The sequence below is a fragment of the Bos javanicus genome, chromosome 12 (assembly GCF_032452875.1).
Source record: "Bos javanicus breed banteng chromosome 12, ARS-OSU_banteng_1.0, whole genome shotgun sequence".
In the NCBI taxonomy this organism is placed as follows: Eukaryota; Metazoa; Chordata; class Mammalia; order Artiodactyla; family Bovidae; genus Bos; species Bos javanicus.
The window spans coordinates 84,479,856-84,504,639 of NC_083879.1; the positions used below are offsets into that span (position 1 = coordinate 84,479,856).

The 24,784-nt window shown below is 44.1% G+C and overlaps 1 protein-coding gene across 3 annotated transcripts in view; it reads left to right on the forward strand.

Annotated features, from left to right (window-relative positions):
* The window catches only part of MYO16 (myosin XVI), a 517,433-nt gene that overhangs the window by 309,858 nt on the left and 182,791 nt on the right, over positions 1-24,784 (forward strand). For all 3 annotated transcript variants that reach the window (XM_061435364.1, XM_061435363.1, XM_061435362.1), the window contains exons 17-20: positions 4,942-5,053; positions 7,759-7,876; positions 8,647-8,718; positions 9,861-10,002. In XM_061435364.1, coding sequence (XP_061291348.1) covers positions 4,942-5,053; positions 7,759-7,876; positions 8,647-8,718; positions 9,861-10,002 — 444 coding nt within the window. The remainder of the gene's footprint in view (positions 1-4,941; positions 5,054-7,758; positions 7,877-8,646; positions 8,719-9,860; positions 10,003-24,784) is intronic.

The window sequence follows — 24,784 nt, forward strand, 5'->3', positions numbered from 1 at the left end:
TGCTCCAGAGAGGCACTGGGGAAGGTCCAAATATGAGATTTTGCTGAAGGGGGAGCTCAATGCAATCAAGCGCCTACTTTACAAAAACTTTTCTGCTAGTCACGAGGAGCTGATGTCACCACAAAGGGATTCAGTGTGCTTCAACATCTGAGGAGATGCGAGGATTAGGATCACAAAATCAGTTCCTGAAAACATCTATCCATCTGAAGACGTCTTCCACCAGTTTCCTTGGAGCACAGAGTGCCTCCCTCTCCTCCCTGAATTCCCCGCGGGGGTGTCGAAGGTGCGCAGCTGCAGCAGTACAGGGTCCGATCTCCGCAGAGGCAGAGGGCAGAGGCCCTTGTGGTCGTCGCTGTTCAGTTGCCGACAAGTGCTCTTGGCACGTGCCAACCTGTCGTTGACGTGTGGGACCGTCAATGGATAGGTGACAGAGTCCGAAGCTATCAGACGAAACACTTGCACAGATTCGTCCGGGTGGGTCTCAGCCATGGTGTTGAGATCGGGGGAAAGCATCAACGCAGCCTGGCTCGTCTGCAGGGACGTCGGTCAGCCGTGGCCCACGGTCATTCCTGCCTCTGTTCATGTGTTAAAACCGCGTGGAAACACACATGTGATTGTCAACCTTCAAGTGACTCACGCTGGGGGAGAAAATGATCAGGAGTGAACATTTTGATCTCTTTATCTGTTTATTACTTTTATCTATTGGCAAACAGACAAGTATATTTTACATTAAAATATTCTACATGCTTAATAGCGTGTGTTGTAATTTCTCAAAATGTTCCGTATTTCGTTTGACTTAGTTATGTATCTTATTAAAGAGATTCATTAATGACCGCACACACTGAAAAAGCTCTCCACATATGCAAGATACATTTTTTTCCAGGAAATACTCCTATTCTATGTGGACCTTGCAATCTGAGTTTAGAAAGCATATCACACATAGTGTCGTATTTAATTAACATAAAGTCATCATGAAGGAGAAATGAATTTTTTTTAATTTCACATTTAACCTACTTTTATTCCATTTTATGGACAATAAAAGTTTAAAATGCCATCAGAAAGGGTCAGACAGAGCTCTGCTGCGTTCTTGGTCGCAGTGTTCTGCCAGGCGTACTTCTCCAGGATTTTCCTGCCTGTGTGACCTTGTCGTTCCCTTGCTCGGTCGTGCCGACTCTTGCGACCCCGTGGACTGCGGCACACCGGCTTCCCTGTCCGTCACCATCTCCTGGAGCTGCTCTAGCTCCTGCCGTATGTGCGGTTTCATTACTAAATGATTTCAAAGGGAAAAAAATGTGCTTTTAATGTCTAAAATGTAGACATTTGATTTTTTTTTTTTTCCCTGATACTCACCTTCCCACTTTAAGATAGAGTTTGGCTGTTAAGTAAAGACCTATATTTCTAGTGAAATCAACCTTGGCCTTACTGAAAAGTAGAAGGATTGTAAAGTTTGTATAGAAGACATTGAAATCTAGTTTGTTTTTTTTTTTGCATTGTCCTCATACCAACAAGTTTTCTGATTATCGAGGAAAACACAGACAGTCTTCAAGCATCATTCCTGCCATCAGGTCAGCTGCCCTGGAAAACCCCCAATTTTGATCTGGTTTCTCATGAGCCATTACAGATTTAATAGCCCTGTCTAAATTACCCAGATTAACTCCAATGGTTCCTTCTGCCCAGAATTTAACTGCTTCATGGAGTAGGTCAGAGCTGCTGTAAATCCCCACCATAAAGACACACGAAGTGGGAGATGCTGAGGTATAAAGAAATACTGAATTCTACATAGGTGGAGTTCATTAACTGATTAACTTGCAAGAATGTGGAAAGGAACAGTGATGTTTTGCATATTTGACTCTGTAATGTTAATGAGAGCTAATTGTTCTTTACAAGATGTCAAATAACCACTCTGAATGGAATTCTATCCTATGTTACAAGCAGAAAAGAAAAGATGACACCAGCAAAGATGGATGAAAAACTTCTGTAAGAACAGGAAGAATTAAGACTGGTTACAGCTTCTAGAATTTTGTGACTTTTAGGCCAGACGGCTCTGACCATCCTAACTCAACCCCTTGCTAGCATGGTAGCCCGTGACCTTTTCCTTTTGGTGCGAGACCCCAACCCCCAGCTCACCTATCCTCGGAGAAAGAGAGAGCCCCGCTGAAGCTGGCCAGCAGCTCCCCGGGGTCCTCAGCTGCTTCACTAAACCTCCCGTGTCTCCCTGCTTGGCTCCATGCCTGCTGAGTCACTTCAGTCATATCTGACTCTCTGTGGCCCTATGAACTGTAGCCCATCAGGCTCCTCTGTCCATGGGTTTCCCAGGCAAGAATACTGGAGTGGGTTGCCATTCCCTCCTCCAGGGGACTTTCCTCACCCAGGGATCGAACCCACCTCTCCTGTGTCTCCTGCATTGGCAGGTGGGTTCTTTACCACTAGCGCCACCTGGGAAGCCCTCTGCTTGACCACAGTGTCCCTTGTCCACAGCCAGTGGCTTAGATTCTCAGCCCATTCCTCAAATCCGCTTTGCCTCATCATCTACGTTCCGTCCTAGAGAAACTGAGGCCATAAGCAGGGGTCCCTCTACTCCCTGAGATGTCCAGCCACCGGCCGGTATTCATCACCTGACCCAAATATGGGGAGGGCAGCATCCTTCCACTGGGCTGAGGGGCACCGAGTCCAGACCCTCTCCTTCCTCCTCTGTCTTTTCGTTTCCTCCAGTCTTAATGTGCTTCTGCCTCACCATAGAAGCCTCCTGAGGTCTCCCCACTCCCCACCCCATCTGGTGGGCTGTTTCACTTTGACCCCCATCCCAGCCAAGGTCAAGGGCAGAGAAGGCCTTTTAGACCCCTCGTCGACACCGACAGAGTCTGCACCTGCCTGCTGTCACCCCCTCCCCTTGCCCCTACGGTCTCTTCTCATCAGCTCTGTCTTCATCCGTAAAATGTGGGCACCTTCTTTCCAGGGCGCTCATTCACTCCTGTGATTTTAGTCGTCTTCGTGTTGACGACTTCCAGGGCTTATTTTCTGGACTTTTCTGAATTTCAGATCCTTCTAGCCGATTATTTCTTGGAACACCACATGAACTTCTAGCAAGTAATTCAAAGTGAACAAACACAGCCATGATAAACTCTGTCTCCCTCTCTCAAGAACACACTCCTCCTCTCGAGATGCCCCCCTGACTGCTGAGGCCCACTCCACCCCGCTTCCCCACACAGAAACTTACCAAGCGCCATCGACACGTCCCCCCCCCCACCGACCCTGTGAACAGTCAGCCCTCCTCTCGCCCACCTGCCTCTCCATCTCCTCCACTTCTCTTCACTGCTGGTCTCTCCCTAGACCTGCCAGCTCATTTCTTTGCCTCATCTCTTCCCAGGCCTTCCTCGTAGCTCAGTCGGTGAAGAATCTGCCTGCAATGCAGGAGATCCAGGTTGGGAAGATTTCCTGGAGAAGGGCATGGCAACCCACTCCATTATTCTTGCCTGGAGAATCCCATGGACAGAGGAGCCTGGTGGGCTGCAGTCCCTGGGGCTGCAAAGAGTCACACACGACTGAGCGACTGAACTACTACAGCTGCTGAGTGCTAATTCCAGGCCCCCTCCCTGGCTGCGGGGAAATCCCTGCTGAACCGCCAGGCTTTCTTTGCTTCAAGACCCTGGGCACAGCCTCACTTCCACGCCACCATGGAGACTCTTCTGCAGGACCCTGGGCACAGCCTCACTTCCACGCCACCATGGAGACTCTTCTGCAGGACCCTGGGCACAGCCTCACTTCCACGCCACCGTGGAGACTCTTCTGCAGGACCCTGGGCACAGCCTCACTTCCACGCCACCATGGAGACTCTTCTGCAGGACACACGGGGCCCTGGCTCCTTGTCTGGCCTCACCACCCTCCGCCCTCTCCCCAGAGGCTCCAACTGTGCCGAACAACGCAAGTTTCCAACACACACATCACATATGATCCTGCCTGTGCGCCTTCGCGCGTGGTGCCAGTTATTCTGAGGATCACCCTGGATCTCGGATTTGCCTGGGCGATCCTCACTCAAACGTCAGCTCTTGAAACCGAAGCCTCGTCCTGGCCTGCAGCCTTTCCCCCGGTTCCCTTTCTGCACTCCGCAAACAGGCCGAGGCCTTCTGTTACTCTGCTTCCGTGTTGCATCCCAGCCGTGTTTTTCCCTTGTCTCTGCCTGTGGACACACCGTGTGTGCTCTTGGGCCTCCAAGGATAAGCTCTTTGTATCCTCAAGGGTTAGTGTTGTGTATTTGGTGGGCGAGTCCTTTGTGCTTAGGGCTTCCCTGGTGGCTCAGACGGTAAAGCATCTGCCTGCAACGTGGGAGGACTGGGTTCGATCCCTGGGTCGGGAAGATCCCCTGGAGAAAGAAATGGCAACTCACTCCAGTGTTCTTGCCTGGAGAATCTCATGGACAGAGGAGCCTAGCGGGCTCCAGTCCATGCTGTTGCAAAGAGTCAGACACGACTGAGCAATTAACACTGTCAACTTCTTTTTTCCTTTTTGTGCTCTTTGAACGAAAGGAATAAATCCATGAATTAATCATCCACCTCATAATTAAAAGATATTGACGAGAAGAAATCGTAGATTGCTCTCAGTTTAAAATCTTGACTACAAATATGAATTACAAAGCGTGCGGTAGAATCTGCTAGATTTCTATATGAAATACACAAAGTACTCATGACCTTCTCTGAGGAGGGGAGCCACTCAAGTGAGAACCAAGGAAACCAGTGTAAATATGTTCTGGTACAACAAGAACCTTCCTTCCTTGCTTCCGGAAACAGCATGTGCTCTTAGGGACCAAAGCCGTATAAATACCACAGGGACACAGTGTCCAGGTGATGTCCATTAGTCTGGAGACCAGACATGGCTGAAGTGACTTCACCGCTGGGGTTTGTTGACAAGCCAAGCCATAAAACTGTGTGCTTTTCCTCCTCACAGGTATTTGCGCCAGACCCTTAGAGAAGATATATCAGCAGCAGAGCATTCTCTGAACAGGGAGAAATTTGCTGTTTTGAAACAAGCCCTCAATGTAATTGGCTTCAGTAACTTGGTGAGTCATGCGGTTAAATATTCCACTGAGGAAATCAACCCTCTGCTAGTTTGTAAAAGTTATTCATTCAGAAACATTCCTCTGCCTCGTGGAGCTTGCATGCTAGTGGGAGAGAGCCGTGAGCAAACATCACTCCCAGGGCCACAGGGTACCGTGAAGATGGGCTGCCGTCTTCAAGAAGGTGGTTGAGACCTTTTCCCACAGGGACCACATGAGCAAAACAGATAAGAACTGGGCACTGGCTGACTCCAGAAAAATGGCAGACAGAAGGGACTGTCTGCTTCCAAGTACCACTTGGGAGAGTAATCTAATCACTCGATTAAACTATATTCTTGAACGCTATGCTTTTTTTTTTTAATTCTTAAAGAATTATCAAATGCCTCCAAAGCTGAAACGTACTATTTAAAGTGCATACACCTGCTGATACACAATGGAAATTTCCATGATCTCAGAAATGTTCCAGATTTCACCTACAGTATGGCAGTCACTGGCCACTTGGGGTTGCTGGGCACGGTAGAGGAGGCTGAGGTAGATTGAGGACATGGATTTTTAACTTTTTAAAAAAAATTCTTATTAGTTTAAACTGACACGGTCTTGCATGGTTAGTGTTCACTGAATTGAATAACACAGGTCTAGAGAACAAGAGATGTGAAGTGTGCTCAGCCATTTCAGTCGAGTTCGACTGTGTGCGACCCCATGGACTGTAGCCCCCCAGGCTCCCCTGTCCATGGGATTCTCCAGGCAAGAATCCTGGAGTGGGTGGCCATTTCCTCTTCCAGGGGATCTTCCCGACCCAGAGAGCGAACCTGTGTCTCCTGCATTGGCAGGCAGATTCTTTACCACTGAGCCACCAAGACCTCGGAAATTCCCACAAATCTCCTTTTCCTATGCATCATCTCTGTGTCCCCGACATTCAGTATGGGGTCACTTTAAATGACAGCTAATTCCTCATTAGCAATCAACATAAGACTGCATGGGTAACTGGTATGCCTGTAGTTCATGAGCCAAGATTTAGTGACAGATTTAGTTTTTTTTTCTTAAACTCAGTATACATTGATCGATTTGGGTCCCTGTCTTTCCCCTCGGCTCATGGGGCAGCAAGGGGTGGAAGGGGTTGCAGGGCGACAGCAAGGGAGGGGTAGGAGGTGGGGGCTCCCCCTCAGTGGATGGTCCACGCCAGCCTCACTGCATTCAGGGACTGGAATCCTAGGAGCGAGCGACCGTATGGCGTTTTGCTCTCTGCTGCTCTTCTGTCCATCTCCAATCAGGGAGTGGAATCCTAGGAGCGAGCGGCCGTGTGGCGTTTGCTCTCTGCTGCTCTCTCTGTGCATCCCCCTGTTTCTCTCTTTCCCGAACTCCTGCCACTCGCACTCTTCAGTCTTTGCATTTGCTGCTTTTTTTTTTTTTTTGCTGTTGTTACTTCTTTTCCCTTCCTCCATTTATGTCTGCAATCTCTACTCACTTACAGGAAACTGAGATAGAGAGGCGGGTAAGCAATCATTCTGCCAAGTATCAGCTCGTTGGAAACGGGGCTGTAGAAACCCATGACTGATCTTCAAAGGCAGGGCACACAGAATATGTCCTCCACATAAGGGGCCAAACAGGGCATTTAACAAGCTTTTTGGTTAAAGAAATTCATGCGATTAAGCCAAGACCAAAAAGTGATTGTCTTGATCCTCAGGTATGACTGAGATGGTGACAGTTTTAGTCCATCAGCAGGAAAAGATCAAGTTAGACTGGGAGGAAGGTACTTCTGGGCTGGCAAGACCCTTGAGTCAGAACTCGTGAGTGTGGTTCCGGGAGATCTGACCATGAAGGTGATCCTCCATCACCAGCAAGACAACAGGGGGCTTGCTCACCGCGTTGCTGTCAATGCCTTGACAGCAGCCACCGCCCCCTGCTCGCAGAGCAGCTTGTTAGTATCCCCACACCGTCACTCACCTTCGGGCTGCTTTTCACCGTTCTGTCTCCATCACGGTACGGAACCGCAAGAACCTTGATGACGGAACAAAGTCTTCATGTCTGTGTCCAGGAGTGTGTCTCTTTTGGAGCACTGGGAACTTTAATGAGGAGTTACTGGATTTATTTAAAAACGGGAGAGGGAGCTGTCGACTGGATTTATTTAAAAAACAGGAGAGGGAGATGTTGGGTAGCTTAAGGAGCTTGGAAAAGGTTATTCAGACAGGCACAGATCAATAAAATCTGAGGCCCTAATTTGTGATTTGGAGGCTACCAAAAGCATGTCTAAGTAACGCTGAAGTCAGAGAGGATTATACCTGAAAATGGCACATTATCCTTCTCAATGTGCTCATTTTAAAGCTGTTAATAATAAAACTACCTTGTCCTGAAAGCTGGAAGTTCAGCACGAAATTCACGGATGGCACAGGGACTACACTGTGCAAATGAGCAAATGAGAATTGTTCTTAGAAAAAAACTCTCTCCGGCAGGAGCTTTTCCTGCCCAAAGTACCAATTAGGAATCCGGGAATTACTGGGAATTTTTAAGGCTAACATTGCTTGCCCTAAATGGGGCGTGCCCATTTTCACCATTGATCGGTGGTTCCCTTATGGGACATTCTGAGTCGGAAAAAAATCACAGCCGCGCATCATTTTGTTTAACCTACTTGGAGGTTTTCCAAAGGATCGGTCTCTGCATCTTTTCTTCCTAAGCAACACCTTTATCTTCTCTGTTGGTCATCCGCGTAGGAGGTGGGGAACCTGTGCGTGATTCTGGCAGCCGTGCTGCACCTCGGCGACGTTGGCTTCACCGCTGTCTCCGAGGCCGACTCCGCGCTGGTGTCTGACCTCCAGCTCCTGGAACGAGGTCAGTGGAACTCATGGACCGTCGATGCCTTGACGTGCAGTTCTCCAGGCTGGCCAGTAGATGGAGACACAGTACAGAAAAGTCAGGGGGCTCACCCCACTTTTGCCAGAGTGGGATTCAGGGAGGGTGGTGGGGAAAACAAGCCAAGACCCGCTTTCTTCTTTTGTCTTTCCGGTCGTGTGAATTAATAAGATGCACGTTGATGTCCCCACGCTGCCCGCCTGAGTAACAGTGTTGCTGCTCTGGCACGTAATTGGGCTTATTTATATCGTTCTGAGTTTTCTCCACCCCACCCCTCTACCCTGTATATTTGGAGGGCATGTTATTAACTAAACATTTAAACAGAACATAATTACTTCCCTTTAAAGATCTTGCCAAAAACCTCTCTCCTTTGAAGTGGCCTTGTTAGTCACTCCCAGCTTTTTTTTCAAAATAACCTTAACAGACAATGATGGTTGTGGTGACTACTGGTATCTTTACCCCATATCTAAGTGATTTAGCCAGAAATTGGGGAAAAAGGCATCCCGGGCCATTAGTAAGGGTGAGGAGGGGGAAACTCCTGCAGCAGCTTAATGCCGGAGCCCCAGGAGCTCTTCGACGTTTTAATCAAGCCGTTTCTCTAGTTGAATTTGCCAATTTCAGTGGTAGCTCCGTTTCTTTGAGACACACATATTCGAATGGGTCTGTACACACTTCCCAACTATAAAACGCCATGTTCTCGCTGTCCACATGTGTATAACTTGATGCTTTCCTCACCGCTTTAATTTCAGTGGCTGGAATGCTACAGGTATCTCCGGATGAGCTGGCATCTGCTTTAACCACCGACATCCAGTATTTTAAGGGTAAGGTTTCCTGTACTTTGCCTTCCACCTTTGTGAACTTTTGAGAGACCATTCTGATGAGCTGCGTTTTTATAGGTAATGGGGCATTTTAGATATAAAGTCATCAACCCAAGAGGATTTGTGCAATTAAAACATCGGCTGTGGCTGTGGCCGCGGTAGCAGCCCACCCTCCTCCTTGGCGAGCACCGTTTTCCCTCTGCTTCATCAGACAGAACAAGAGCTGCTGCCTCCTGGGCACTTGTGAACTGAAGGGAGCTGTAGCGGGTGCTATAAGCACTGGATTTTTTAGTTGGCACACATTGCTAAGGCATGGATTTAATTCTTTCCATTTTCAGTTCAGTTGCTCATTTGTGTCCGACTCTTTGCAGCCCCATGGACTGCAGCACACCGGGCCTCCCTGTCCATCACCAACTCCCGGAGCTTGCTCAAACTCATGTCCATCTAGTCGGTGATGCCATCCAACCATCCCCTCCTCTTTCCACTTTAGTGAATGAGAAAACTAAGATTCAAAGAGGCTAGATAAACTTGAGCATCAAATCACTCGTAAATGGCATGCTGGGAATTAGACTCTGACGCCATTCAACTCATGGGCTTCCCAAGTAGCTCAGTAGTAAAGAACCTGCCTGCCAATGCGGGAGACACAAGAGATGCAGATTCGATCCCTGGGTTGGGAAGATTCCCTAGAGAAGGAAATGGCAGCCCACTCCAGCATTCTTGCCTGGGAAATCCCATGGACGAGGAGCCTGGCGGGCTCGGTCCGTGGGGTCACACGTAGACAGTCGGGCGTGACTTGACGAGTGGACACTCCCGAGGTCGTCTCTGTGGTGTGGGTCTGCACTCAGTGTGCACAGAGGGACTTCCCCAAACGTCCTTCCCTCACTCACTGTAGCTCATTGCCTCACCAGCCTGCCTCTGGATTGTGGTTTTGAGGGCTCCTCCTCCGTTGGATTATTTTTTTTTTCTCAAAATCACCGATACGTATTTTTGTAATAACTGGCAGGGGCTGCATTTGTCAGAGTCACAGCATGTTGGTAGCGTCTTCTGATGTGCGCCGATGTGGAGGGATAAACAGCCCAGCTCTGTTGGCTTCTGAACGAGGAACAGCCTCGTGCTCACTTACTCTCCCCTCCTCGCTCTCCCAGGAGAGGTGACTACACGGCGGCACACCGTGGCGATGGCTGAGTTTTACCGGGATCTTCTGGCCAAGTCCCTGTACAGTCGTCTGTTCAGCTTTCTGGTGAACGCGGTGAACTGTCGCCTCCGCAGTGACGAGGAGCCCAGCAGGTGGGTGTGATGGACGCCTCTCACGCGTCCTTCCCGCCAGGGCGATTCAGCCAGGCTTGCTCTTAAAGATGCTTCCTAGTCCAGTGTCACTAAAACATTTCATTTTAGTGGGGTGATTCTACTTTCAGGATTTCAGAGACTATTTTTTTAAGGGATCTGAGCCCCCCACCCACCCCCCTAGGTGAATTAATCAGTCATGTCTTGCGCATAGAGATGCAAATGCCTTCTCTCTGGGCCTTTTGAGCACCCAGAAGTATGAAGAGACATGTACCTCTGGGGCGAGGACAGTTTGAGCATATCTGCAGCCCAGCCGTTGTTGAGACGCCCGTGTCTCTCTAGACCCGATGGGATGCCGTGTTTCAGCTCGGTCATCCCTCCTGTTTCCTTCCTTTTTGGGGGTTATTTGATGAAGCGTCTCTATGGTAACCACGTTGACTCCTGGCCTCGGTCATCTTTAAGCAGCAGCTTTTCGGGGCTGTTTGATCATCTAAAAACGACAGATGCCCTCGGCCCCTTGCCGATGGAAGGCTTTGTCAGTATTCTCATCACTAATGATGACCTTGGGCAGGGCAGGCCCCTGGAAGCGAAATCACGTCCAGGAGTCTTTACACGTCTGCTGGTCTTTGAACGCCGCGTCCTGAGGGTTTCTTTGTTGTCCATACAGACTTCACCAAACTCCTGAGAGCCGCTCCTTTTAGAGGGTCCCCGGAAAACATTAGCACAGCCCTGTATTATCAGGAAAGTTCTTAAACACACGCAGACGTCTCAGAAGATTCCAAAGACAGAGGCATACTAAAATTCTCACTAAAATATACACGTAAAAACCCAGAGCGTTGATCGGCGTGTTCCATATACGGTCTGTGCCTTGAGGGTCACTGTAGTGTTACCTGCATTTAAGCAGATAATCCGTAATCTTGGATGTGGTGAGGACTCTGGATTTTGTCATTATTTCTTGCTACCAGTTACTTTGTGATTTCCCTTTAAATATGAAGACGATTCACAGGATAATATAAGTAGGCTAAGACAACCAAATGTGTCTTGTATGCAATTGTTGGCTGTTCTGCTGAAGCTGACATTGAAACCCTTAATGTATTTAAGTCCCACTGCAGGTAAGAACTTTTGGAGAAGGCAATGGCACCCCACTCCAATACTCTTGCCTGGAAAATCCCACGGACGGAGGAGCCTGGTAGGCTGCAGTCCATGGGGTCGCTAAGAGTCAGACACGATTGAGCGACTTCACTTTCACTTTTCACTTTCATGCATTGGAGAAGGAAATGGCAACCCACTCCAGTGTTCTTGCCTGGAGAATCCCAGAGACGGGGGAGCCTGGTGGGCTGCCGTCTATGGGGTCGCACAGAGTCGGACACGACTGAAATGACTTAGCAGCAGGTAAGAACTTTTAGGAAATTTCCATTTGCCATTTAAATCTTATAGAGACTTAGATTATACAGTTGGAAAAACTGACACAAAGTCTGGATTTTTGACTGCACACATAGGAAAACACCAACCTTGGAAAACACTTTATTTGCCTTTCCGTGGGAGCACGGCTACTGTGTCAGTGTGTGGGTTTATGATGTAAGTCTTAGCTCTGTGTTTATTTACTAAGTGAATGCATAGGGACAGGGATTATTGGAAAATTAGAGATAAATTAGTGTATCAGAAGTTTGACTTCTAAAAGACAGTGTTCTCATTTGAGTCATAACTCCCCTTTTTTTTCTTCTCTGTTTCTCCCATGACTCACCCAAACCTGAATTTCAATACAAATATAATGCATAGAAAGGTTGTATTTGCAGTATTTTTAATTTGTTGAAGTTCATGGAAAGCTTATAGATTTACAGAACCATTTCCTAAGCCACCGAGAAGTCTCAAAACTTGGATAAACTTGGGATAGACTTATTGTTCATGAGTCCTCAACTTGCTAAAAATGTTGTAATTATGTCAGAAAATCTGTATTATCTATATATATCTGTATCTCCCTGTGGTTAACATTGGCAGGCACGCTTTATATTAATAGGACATATTTATCACAGTATATAATTTTTGTAAAATATGCGAGAATAAATATAAATAAGATGTACTCTAACAGGTTGTAAAGGGAAAATAAGTGACATTTAAGTAGATGACATGTTTGTTCCTAGAACGCTGAGTTCATTTTCTGGATCATAGTAGAGTAGGCACAGTATTATAAGGTTATACGTTTAAAAAATTTCTACTTTTTCTACCTCGGTTCCAAATAGGTTTATTATCCTTGTGATTATGAAATGAGATACAGATTCTTCCTAAGGTATAATGGACAATAATAACTTGAAAATGTTCAAATGATAACACATTTTTGCATCTCTCATAACTGGGCCTATTTCCCAATCTCTGCATTTCATATCCAGGGTTGAATTACCAGTGTTAGACTAAGTTTTTTTGTTTTTTCCCTGCACCGACATCGTCAGCAGAGTTTTGGTATTAACATGCCTACTGTAGAGGCACCTGTAAGTTAGAGGGTCTTGGGGAGGCAGAGAAGGTGTGGAAACTTTGGGAAATTTCTTCAGATATAGAAACCTCTAGTTTATTTTTACTCATTTTCACCATGAGTTCTGAATAAAGTGGTTTATATATACGGGGACACCTGAGGAATATAACCTGTGGAACAGCCCCCACTTTTTACCGTAGAAGTACCTTAACAGTAAGTATTGATAGATGGAAGGTTATAAGTAGGTGATGTTTTGGAGATAACTCAGTAGAGGAGCAATGAAGACATGCTCCATTCACTCATTCATTTATTCCTTTATATCTGCATGATCTGGAACCCACATTTTTGGAGAGCACAATTTGGCATGCAGATTATAAGACAGTAAATAAACTGAGTTTCAAGCATACATACGGAGATTTTTTTGTTTGTCACTGAGCCTTTGAAGTCTTAAAAATGCTTATATTACATTCTTTTGATATTTTATTTGAGCTAAACATAAACATGTAAGTATTTGTGATTAATTACTTCAGTGAATCATAGAAAATTCGGAGAGCTCTCCAAATGTCGCCAGATACCAAACCCTCCAGTTCACTCTGACCCATTTCCATCCTGAGTTCTCGTGTCTCCAAGCCGGCCCCTCTGGTCAGCACCTGGTGCTGAGAACTCTGCTTGGTTTCAAGCATCTGCTGCTGCTAAGTCGCTTCAGTGGTGTCCGACTCTGTGCAACCCCAGAGACAGCAGCCCACCAGGCGCCACCGTCCCTGGGATTCTCCAGGCAAGAACACTGGAGTGGGTTGCCATTTCCTTCTCCAATGCATGAAAGTGAAAAGTGGAAGTGAAGGCGCTCAGTCGTGTCCCACTCTTAGCGACCCCATGGACTGCAGCCTACCAGGCTCCTCCGTCCATGGGATTCTCCAGGCAAGAGTACTGGACTGGGTTGCCATTGCCTTCTCCCTTTCAAGGATCACCCGAGGATAAGAGAGATGGACACACAGCTGTCAGCACAGTGCTGGACACAGCAGGGTGGTTCCACAGCAGCATCTCGGTGGCCGTGGCTGGAAAGAAGCTTTCCTAGTTCATCCGTGGTGATGTGGAGCTTGGGAAAAACAGGCAAATGGAGGGCATGGTGGAAACCCTAGGTGTAGTCCAGACTCCTTGTTTTGTGTGGATTCTGTAATCTTGCTTGTTTGGAGAATAGCAAATAAAGGAAATAATTTAAGAATAGGGATGTTGCTGCTCAGGGAGATCACCTGGAGGAGGGCACAGCAACCATGCCCCCTCCAGTGTTCTTGCCTGGAGAATCCCAGGGACAGAGGAGCCCGGCGGGCTGCAGTCCAGGGGGTTGCAAAGATTCGGATACGACTGAGCGACTGAACTTCAGTAACAAATCGAAATGCATGCAGTGAATCTGCGCTCATGAGATTGTAGCAAGCAGTTTAAGTTTCATATTCAGAAAAATGGCACTTCTTCATAGGTGAGACTTGTTTATCTTTCCTAGACGCAGCAGGTGTTTCAAATGGGGAAAGAGTAGTGGAAAGAGTAGTGTGGCTACTCCTGTGCACCACTGGGATCTGAGGCGTGACTGTTGGCTGAGTTTAGAGGAAGCAGCGATGTTGGGTTACCTCTGATCAGTACCCACACCCCTCCGCTCCTTCCCTTCTCTCCTGACACGTCTGCGACACATTTGCAGAGTATTACCTGGGGTCCAGAGCGCAGTTTGTGGGCTTTGATTGTTGGAAAAATAAAGTCCATGAGGCTTAGTAATCACGGCATTTCCCACTTGGTGGGGGCTCCTTGAGGAAAAAGTCATGTAGTATCCTTGCATGGACAGGCGAGTGAGTAGACAGAAACTGGCCACGTGGTGGAGGAAGCACTGGACAAGGGGGAAACTTGGGATCTCTGAGATGCCAACCCTGTGAGCACTGGGAGACAGGTGGCTGGTCAAATTGGGATGAAGGCTCCGGGTTTGAAATATCAAAGTGATCCTGCTTCTCATCGGGAGGCAGGGGTCACCATTCCAGGAACTGTCCAGAGGCCTTGTCCTTCGATCTGTAGATTTAGATTGATCCTGGAGAGAGAAGACACAGGAAGAAGTATAGAATAGGTATACCCGTGAGAAAAGCTGGACTATTTTAAACAGAGATTGAAGTTATTTTATTTGTTTTTTTTGTTTGTTTGTTTTGTTTTAAAATCCACACATCAATGCAATGATTTAATTCTTGAAATTATCAGGAGGATATTTTTGGTATCTTATCCCATTTCTAAATTCATTGTTGTTGTTCAGTCACTAAGTCATGTTCAACTCTGTGATCCCATGAGCTGCAGCACACCAGGCTTCCCTGTCCTTCACTATCTCCTGGAGTTTGCTGAAACTCATGTCCATCGAGTCGGTGATGCCATGCAACCACGTCTTACTCTGTCGTCCCTTTCTCCTCTTGTCCTCATTCTTTCCCTGCAACACAGTCTTTTCCAGTGGCTCAGCAGGCAAAGAACCTGCCTGCAGTGCAGGAGACTCGGGAGATGTGGGTTCAATCCCTGAGTCAGGAAGGTCCCCTGGAGAAGGGAATGGCAACCCACTTCAGTATCCTGGCCTGGAGAATCCCATGGACAAAGGAGCCTGGAGAGCTACAGTCCACGGGGTCGCAGAGTTGGATGAGACTGAGCGACTCACACTTTCACTTCTAAATTCATATGTTTTAATTTATAAGAAAGTGATTTTGTAAGTCAGCATGGAATGCCCTGGGTCTCCAGAGAGATTTGCATCATTGCATTGCCACAAGGCACATGTGTTCCCCAGCAGTCCTGGTGAGTCATTGTAAAGGATGGTGATGTTAACAGCGGGTCCTGGCGTCTCACAACCAGCACCTCACTCCCTGGCCTGAGGCAGAAGAGCAGAGGGGCGTGGATTTGCGGTCCTGTCGGGGCATCAGGTGGGCACGGTCCTCTCCAGCATCTGACAACATGAGATGCATCGGAATGCATGCAGCGGATCTGCGCTCATGAGATTGTAGCAAGCAGTGTAAGTTTCATACTCAGAAAAATGGCACTTCTTCACCGGTGAGACTTGTTTATCTTTCCTAGAGGCAACAGGTGTTTCAAATGGGGAAAGAGTGAGGATAGCCTTGAAGAACTCTAAAGGCTGGTTTAAAAACAACCCAGCTCAGGATTTGAGATCCTATGTAGCTGCTCTGAAGATTGCCCCCCTGAACTGGAGTGGAAGCAGAGTTTTACCTTCACGCTCTGAGATGAAGACAAGGTGAATTCACTGGGCTAAGTGGATTTATGGCTCAAGTTTTCATTTGGGAATTTTTCTTAGCTTTGTTCTGCTGAGAACTCCTTGTGTGTAGTATTACACACAAGTAATTCATAACAAGTTATGAATAGTCAGTGGTGTATATACACATTGGTTGAATTTCCAAGGATTTTTAAACAGAATTGACTGTTTTGCTGTATATTATATTGAAATGATATAATATACATGATATGATATAATGAATCTTCTTTATGATTTCCATTTTTTTCTCATTGATGCAACCAGATAGCACTTAATGTACTTATGAAATGTTATAGTATATTTAGACTTTATTTAAGGTCAAAGTCCAGTTTGAGAATCTGATGAATGGAATAAATGCACAATTTTACATATAATTTGGGGGGACTCTCCTCTCAAAAAAAAAAAAAAACAACAAACAATGTCACTGGACTGTATTAACTTCTTAATGTGTTGATTAAATAACTTAATAAATTCTGAGATAGTACCGCCAATCTGGTTCATAGTCTCCTGCTAGTTTTTGAGGATTTTTAAGTCAAATAATTTGTTTGTAATGATTTTGTTGTTGACTTTCTTTTTAATTAGAAAATTGACTTTGTAGTTTTAGATATAATCTGTGATTGTTAAAAACATACACTGAGATACCCCCTGATAGATGTGATTTTTACTACACTAATATGGGGGTAAGAATGTTAATCTTTTTAAGATTATTTTCAGTAGATTAGATTTGCAGCTATAACTGAGGATTTGTCAAGGATCTCATCCATCAGGGACAGGAAGTCAGCGTCTTAGTTTATGAAACTCTCGGGGCCTGGGGATGGAGCCCTGTCCTCTGCATTGCAGACAAACCATGAGAAACGTCTTCTAGATTCTAGTCCGTGCCCATACTGCTAGCATACGTCACCTGTAAATGTTAATGCTGTACCTAGAGTCTTAGGACAGTTTCCAAATTCTGTCTACAGGTTGTTTTAGCTTTTTGTGCAGCTGGATTTGTCATGCTTCCTGCACCATCTCCTCCTGTTTCCCAGGATGCAAATGTCTAAAAATTCAAATCAGGTGTGTGTGGCGGGGGGCGGTTATTTTTTTTCTTAAGTTGTTTAAACAAAAGATTTTTTAAATAAATGTCTATGAAATGGCAACCCACTCCAGTACTCTTGCCTGGAAAATCCCATGGACAGAGGAACCTGGTAGGCTACAGTCCATGGGGTTGCAAAGAGTTGGACACAACTGAGCGACTTCACTTTACCTGACTTTTTAAAAGGACTAGAATGTAGCCATCAAGAGTTACAGATGGTTCCTACAAAAGTATCATTTGTTTCCTCTTTTGCAAGGAAGTCAGTTTGGTCAGGTTACTTCTTTGAGTTTAAAATTTGAAGATTAATCTCTTCCAGTGGCCACATCCACTGGTTACATCCCAGGCAACTGTAATCGCTCATTATTGGGACTTGAAACTCTCCAAAGGGCCTCAGAGCATCCGCACGCCTGTCCTGCCCTGCCTCCTCAGAGATGGTCACCTTGGTCTTAGCCGAGGATCTGACATCATTCTCTCCAACAGGAAGTGTTAAGGTGGGCAGTGTTTCCTCTTTCCTGAGTCAGAGGTTGCAGAAAAATTTTATTGAAAAGAAGCAACACACTTTGTCAGATATCTGCTTGCTCCCTCCCCACCCCCTGCCCCGTGCCTGCCAAATCTGTAATGGAATTCGTGTAACTGTCACCTCCCTCCAGGCTTAAATACTTTTCCTCTATGAGACCATCCACTAGCTGATCTGTATTAGTTCTCAGTAGTTCAGGACAGGGCTTGGCAGGGCTGTGTGACCACTGAGAAGCAGAGGAATATCAAAATTAAATACTTTAACCACACACATCTGTCCCATTATACTCAAGGAATCTCAGTGAGGAAGAATTTTTAATGCTCACTCCAGTATTCTTGCTGGAGAATTTCATGGACAGAGGAGCCTGGTGGGCTACAGACCATGGGGTTGCAAAGAGTCGGACACGACTGAAGCGACTTGGCATGCGCACACACAGAATTTTTAAATTAATTAATTTTAATTGGAGGCTAATTTCTTTACAGTATGTGGTGGTTTTTGCCATATATCGATGTGAATCACCCACAGGTGCACACGCACACAAGATTTTTGAGACCAAAATAAATTAACTATCTAATTGATAAACTGGGTGATGAGAAAATGAAGGAGAACAACGTCTAGAAATTAAATACTTTTCACCGTTATTTTGATAACAAAATTGGAAATTAGTTTGCACCAGGAAACGTCTGATCCTGTTGATATATTTAACATCACTTGTGAATCCTGAGTATATCTCATTCTCTGTTTCTCTCATGTTTACCTGTCCTCATTTCAGACACGCAAATACAAAGCAAAACCTGCAGCTGAAGCAGAGACTGAATGTGTAAATAAATCTGATTCAGACTCGAGTATCTACTTATTAGTTTTATCTTTCCCTCTTAGAACTTTGTTAAAATGATTATAAAGATTTAAGTTCTCTGATGGATATTGCACATCCAGAAGAAAGATAATCTGAAAATTTATACCAACACTTGTAAGTAATTAAGAGTTGGTAAAATGATGTTTTGTACACTGCCTTGTTAATTATGATGTAAAACACTTCTTAATAAATGAATTTATACTGTTAACTCCCAGATGCCTCATAGAAATACTAAAATACCTGCTGTGCCTTTGTGAGAAAAGGAAAATAGGCTTTTGATTTTTTTCCCCATTTAGCATGTAATACCTTCCTTCATTAAGTGTATTTGGGGGAGGTGAAAGATTATAATCAGGAAGAGCCTTACCTATTATCTCATATGATTAACATTTGCCACTTCTGCTTCAGAATTTTTTAACACAAAAGAAATAGAAAATTGCAGCTAAAAGCTGAAGTTACTTTTGTTTATCCTGCATAAATCCATCCCTCTCCTTCCTGCTCAAACACAGGAAGTCTGTGTCATCGATTCTGTGTAAATGTCCCACAGTTTTAAAAATTCATCTGGATGTTGGTGTTTCATAATAAGTGTGTAACGTCATGAGTCATCAAGAAGTAAGGAAATGCTCTCATACAGTACACTTTATGCTGTGCTCCCCTTTTTAACCCCACATGGCTTTTGAGGTTTAACTACATTGATACTAATGAGCTAATTCATTCTTTGTGTCTGCTGCTTGAATTCCCTGCAGAGAAACCACAGTGCCCACATTTGCTTGCTTTTACATGGACACTTAGGTCTCCTTTCCTTCTCAGTCACAATGTCGCACCCTGAGATATCTGTTTAGAGTTTTCGCTGGGGTATATATTTAGTAGCAGAATTATGGGGAGAGTATTAACCTGCATTTCTCTGACTACCAGTGAGGTTTTACACGAAAAGCAGGTTCTGCGCTGCCCCCGTGGTGACGTGCTCGTACAGGCGTGGTGGTCTTTGTTCAGGGATTTACAGTGACCTGACTTAGGCACTTAGCATAGTCATTCTTTTCCTACTTCAAGGTCATCTTACATTTTCCCCCCAAACTTTAAGATTTTCCATACATCAGGAATTTATTTTTGTTTATATGAGAAACTGATTTAATGTTATGTTTTAGATGGATATTCAATTATCCCTATCTCACTTATTAGAAATACTTTTTTACCCCCTCCTGATTTTTAATCTATTTGACTTAAACTGTATCAGTAATATATTGTTTTAATAAGTAAGTTCTCACAATATGTTCTTATTTTTCTTATTTATTTTGGTTATCTCTGGATCTCTATTTTTGCATATGAATTTTATAGTCAGTTTGATTCAGTCCATTAAAAGATTCATTTGGGATTTTGTGGAGAAATATATTTATAGATTAATATGGAGAGAAATGCCCTTTTTAGACTGTTGATTCTTTGTTTTCATAAATATGAAATATATATATATTTTCTTATATATTTCTTTCTTCATACATTCTGTAATTTCTTAAATATGTTTGTGTTTTTTCTATCAATTTCTTGCACATTTTTATTTCATTCTTTTCTAATTACTTTGTACTTTCTGTTGCTATGACGAATGCTCTTTCTCTATTATATTTTAATTTGTTTATTGGGATACTCAATCTTGAGTTTCATATGTTGATCTTATATCTAGAAACCCTGCTGACTTTATTAGTTCTAATAATTTTCCAGTGGAATATCTTCATGAAAATGATCATAGTGATCTTGTCTTCTTTGTCTTTTTCGTCGTTCTGTTTATTCTTATTTTATTGCATTGGCCAGCACTCCCAGTACAGTGTTAAAAATTTCTGGTGATAGTAGACTATTCTTGTCTTGTGTCCAAATTAATGTAATACCTCTAAACATTTGTCAGTGAGTAATCTGTTTAGGTAGGAGAAGGCAATGGCACCCCACCCCAGTACTCTCGCCTGGAAAATCCCATGGACGGAGGAGCCTGGTGGGATGCAGTTCATGGGGTCGATAAGAGTCGGACATGACTGAGCGACTTCACTTTCACTTTTCACTTTCATGCCTTGGAGAAGGAAATGGCAACCCACTCCAGTGTTCTTGCCTGGAGAATCCCAGGGACGGGGGAGCCTGGTGGGCTGCCGTCTATGGGGTGGCACAGAGTCGGACACGACTGAAGTAACTTAGCAGCAAATCTGTTTAGGTAGAGTTCCAGTAGATAATCTTTGCTGAATGTTTTCAACCATGATGGATGCTGTTTTGTTGAATGTTTTTCTTTTATCTATTAAGATTATTTCTCCTTTTTTAGCTTATGTGGCAAATTTTAGTGATGTATATTTTTTTGATGTCGAGTAATTCTTTATTTTCAGGGTAAGTCCTATTTTGGTCACGATGTACTGAATTTGATTCTCTAGTCATTATTTTGGATGTCTGCATTTATTTTCATTAATGAGATAAGATTTTTTTTTAATAGAATCTTTTGATTTTATGTCTATGTTTCTGCTGCTGTTCAGTGGGGAACTTGTGTCTGACTCTTTGTGACCCCATGGATTGCAGCACAGCAGGCTCCTCTATCCTCTATTATCTTCCAGAGTTTGCCAAAATTTATGTTCCTTGAGTCAGTGATGCCATCCCGCCACCTTATCCTCTGCATCTATGTTTAAGGAAGAATTGAGAGCATTCTGTTTTTCTTCTCTTCTAAGATGTTTTAAATGAAAGTTATATATGCCTTGAGTGTTTGGTGAAATTCTCCCAAAAAATTTTTGAGGAGATGAAGGGAGAATTGACCTATGAATACTATCTTAAAGTGTGTGGCTCTAATCAGATTAGTTTCTCTCTTTTTAAGGTCATATATATTTTCTAGAAAATGGCCCACTTTAAGATTTTAAGTACATTCACCAACTAAATCACAGTTTTCTTTTGCTTATAGTCTTCCAGTCAGCATCTCTTATAATTCTGGTTTGATAGCTTTCGGTCCTGATATTATTTATTTATGCCTGTGCCCCAGTCTCATTGACATGTCTTGCTTAAATGTGCCTGTATGAATTGTCTTCAAAACTCAATTTATTTGCCTTGTTGTCCTTCCTCATGTGTATGCTATTTATCTGACTAATCTTTGCAGTTTTATGATACCCTGTTTTGACTCTGAATTTTTCTCTTTTTTATCTGACTTCCTCACTGAAATGTTTGTTTCATAGTTTCTGATGATTTGGTTGACCTGAGTGTATGAAGTATCTTCTGCCTACTTAGTGCATTCCAGGAGATTTGTATGTAGCTCTTCCTTTGTTGTTTAATTCTAAATATTTTGTCTTTATTTTTGTTTCAGAGATTAAATAACAAGCAGTTTGTCAGAAAAATAAATTTGGCATGCCGTGTTTTTCCCTCCTTCATCCAAATTGAGAATTTTTTTTCCCATTAAGTAATGAGATTTCTTTGATTCTTATGGATATGGTAGGAGTGACTTCTATTTCTGCATAGACATTTAAATCATGGTACTTATTGCCATGACAACCAAAACTACACAATTTAGCAAAATATCTAAGACAAAACCTGCTTTCTAAATAATTCTCCTTCTGCTCCATTTCCTTACCAAAACACTCATATGTATAATGATTTCCTAAAGAGCTATGAACCTTTTCTTTGTAATTGCACTTTTTTTTTCATTTTTTTGTGAGATACATTTTTTTAAAAAAATAAAAGGATCCAGAGAAATAAAAAAATGTGAGAGGTTTACCAAAGTTTCATGTATATTGTATTACTCAAAATTTTTTTAAATACTTCGTAATAAATATAAAATGATGGTTAAAAATTACCGTCCTTATTATAAAAATTACCACATACTACGGACACAATAATGTTTAAATACAAATATTAATCATGATAATATGATGAATTATTTCAATAATAGGTCACTTATCAAACCAACAGAGAGCTGTGTACTTTTCCCTGAGTGCATGTGTTTAGGAGACATGAGGGGAAAAGAGATGATCTTTCAGATCTATGAGACCATGGCATTTTTAGTATTGAACACTGGTGCTTTTCCTTTTTGATAATGACTAGTATGTGATTTGCAAATATTATTTGAGGGCCAAATAGATCTAATAATGTATGTAAGAGATTCAGTGATGTATTAGGCTAATAAAAACCCGTGGGCCTTCTCCTGTAGCCCTGTCTTGAGCCAAGAGTGCAGAGGCTAAAGCTTGTCTATTTTATGCTGAGGGTGAAACCCATCGCTTTGCTAGCGGTGCCCGCGCTCTTGTTTCATTTCTCGCTGGGGAAATGCATCTGGCCTCTGCTCCACCCCCGATAACCTGTCCTGCTGGGTAGAGTTAACAGAATCTGTATGCATTCAGCTCCTCCGCGCCTGTCGGACACTGGCAGCTCTGCCAGAATAAACGATGGCCCAGCACCGTTCAGAGGCGAGAGCAGGATGCCCCACTCTGGCTCTCGGGGACCCTGCCTCTCCCCAAAGGAAAACCGGGAAGGAAACCTCCCCGCGATTTAAATGGGGTGTGCCTTGTTCTAATATCATTTCCTCATGGAGGAGGATGGGCTTTTCAACAAAAGGACATTTTTAGTTTTCGTCAGCTCCAAGCTTTTAACTTTTCTCTCTTGACACATCATCTTATTAAAAATACACTTTCCAAACCTGGCTTTTTCCTGGGTGCAGATGTAATAGTAGGTGGTGAGGTGCATTTATTGTGGTTATCCAATAAATTGGAAATAAATAATAAATTGGAAATTGCCTATAAACAATAAATTGGAAATTGCCTATAAATGAGCCAGGCTTTGAGCCAGGGATTATTGCAGCTAATGTTGACATTAGCGTGTGGAAGGAATCATTGTCTCCTCTCTTCAGATGGGGCTTCCCAGGTGGCTCAGTAATAAAGAATCCGGCTGCGGTGCAGCGGACTCGGGTTTGATCCCTGGGTCAGGAAGCTCCCCTGGAGGAGGAAATGGCAGCCCGTGGTAGTACTCTTGCCTGAAGAATCCGCTGGACAGAGAAGCCTGGTGGGCTGTAGTCCCTGGGGTCACAGAGGGGCGGACTTGACTGAAGCAGCTGAGCGTGTTCTTCAGATGGTGAAACTGGAGCTCAGAGGGGTTGAGTCACCCAGCTGCGAGGAGTTAGTGGGCTTGGAGTATGAACCCTGCGTGTCAGACTTGAAACCTGAGTTTTCCCAGGAACATCTCCCACATGGAAACGGTCAGAAAATTGAGTTTTTAAAAAAGCATAGTTTTAAAGCTACCTTTAAAAAATGTAAATGGTTTCTTTATTTCCTCCCAAGATGATAATTTAGAGTTAGCGTGCCTGTCCATGGGCGTGTCCCTGAGGATAGCACTGCCCTCTGTCCCTCTGTTCTTTGTATCTGGGTCTCTGTCAGCCAGCAGTGCGCTTTGCAGAACGAGGTGCACTTTTCAAACTACGCGTTTCAAAAGTGAGCGAGCTAATAAGTGAAGTGAAGAAGCATGGGGCAAAACTGCCCCCGGCTGCTTGCATCTCTGCATCCTTGCCCTGCCCAACCGCTCTGACACTTCTCTCATCAAGAGGTTAGGTCTGTTCTCTCTACCTTGGCATCTGAGCGGCCCCTGTGTCTTGCTGTAGCCAAGAGAATACAGCCAAGGTGAAGAGGCGCCAACTCTAATGCCTCACAAGAGCCCCCTGAGATCCCTGTCATTGCCCCTCACGCTTGAGCCCAGGTCCTTCTCGGGTGGGGAGAGGTGCTGTGAGCCAGCCAAGGGCTGGCCAACCCCAGGGCCCTTGGGGAGGAGGGTGCTGTCTTAGACCTGCCAACCCCCATCAGGCCACCCATGCTGACAAAAGGACCTAGAACCATAATGAGCACTTCCTGTTTTGTTTGGTCAGTGAGTTTTGGGCTGGTTGCTTACCAACAATAGCCACTTGCTGGAAGTCACTATCTAGTTAATTGAATTTTCATGGCGGTTCCTTTGAACCTCAAGTTGCAAGTGTATGTACTTGAAGGTGATCATTAGAAAGACAGGTGTCCATTTCCTGGGTGGTCTGAGGGATTCTGAGATGATTGTTGATCCCAGTTCTTCCAAACATTCTTCTCTATCATCATCTGAGGGGCAGACTAATCACAAACTTTAACGATCTTCAAAATCTACTATTAACTAGCAAAGATAATCCAAAGTGCTCTTTAAAATTTAAATAGAAGGAACCTCATAAAAAGAAGGGTTTGTATTCAGACAGAATTATTATGGAGAAAAGGAACCCTATTAAGAAAAGCATGATAATTTTGCAGTCTGTGTGTGGCAAGTCAACAGGCTATATACCTTAAGCTTATACAACATTGTATGTAATTAAATCTTAGTAAAATGGTTGAAAAAAGAGAAAAGCATAATAAGTGAAAAATGAAGCAGCACTTTTTACTGTACTTTCGACTAGTGGGCTGAGATGTTATATAGGTCTCATTTTTGTGGATATTCAAGATGGTAGTTAATTTATGAATACAGCAATTTTATCTTTTAACTCGGTTTTAATTTTTTTTAAGGGAGTTGGAAATCGAGAGATCTGGGTTTCTATTCTAAGCTTGACACTTAGCATTAATGAAATCTTTAGTGAGACATTTATGTCTTGTGAATCTTAATTTGTT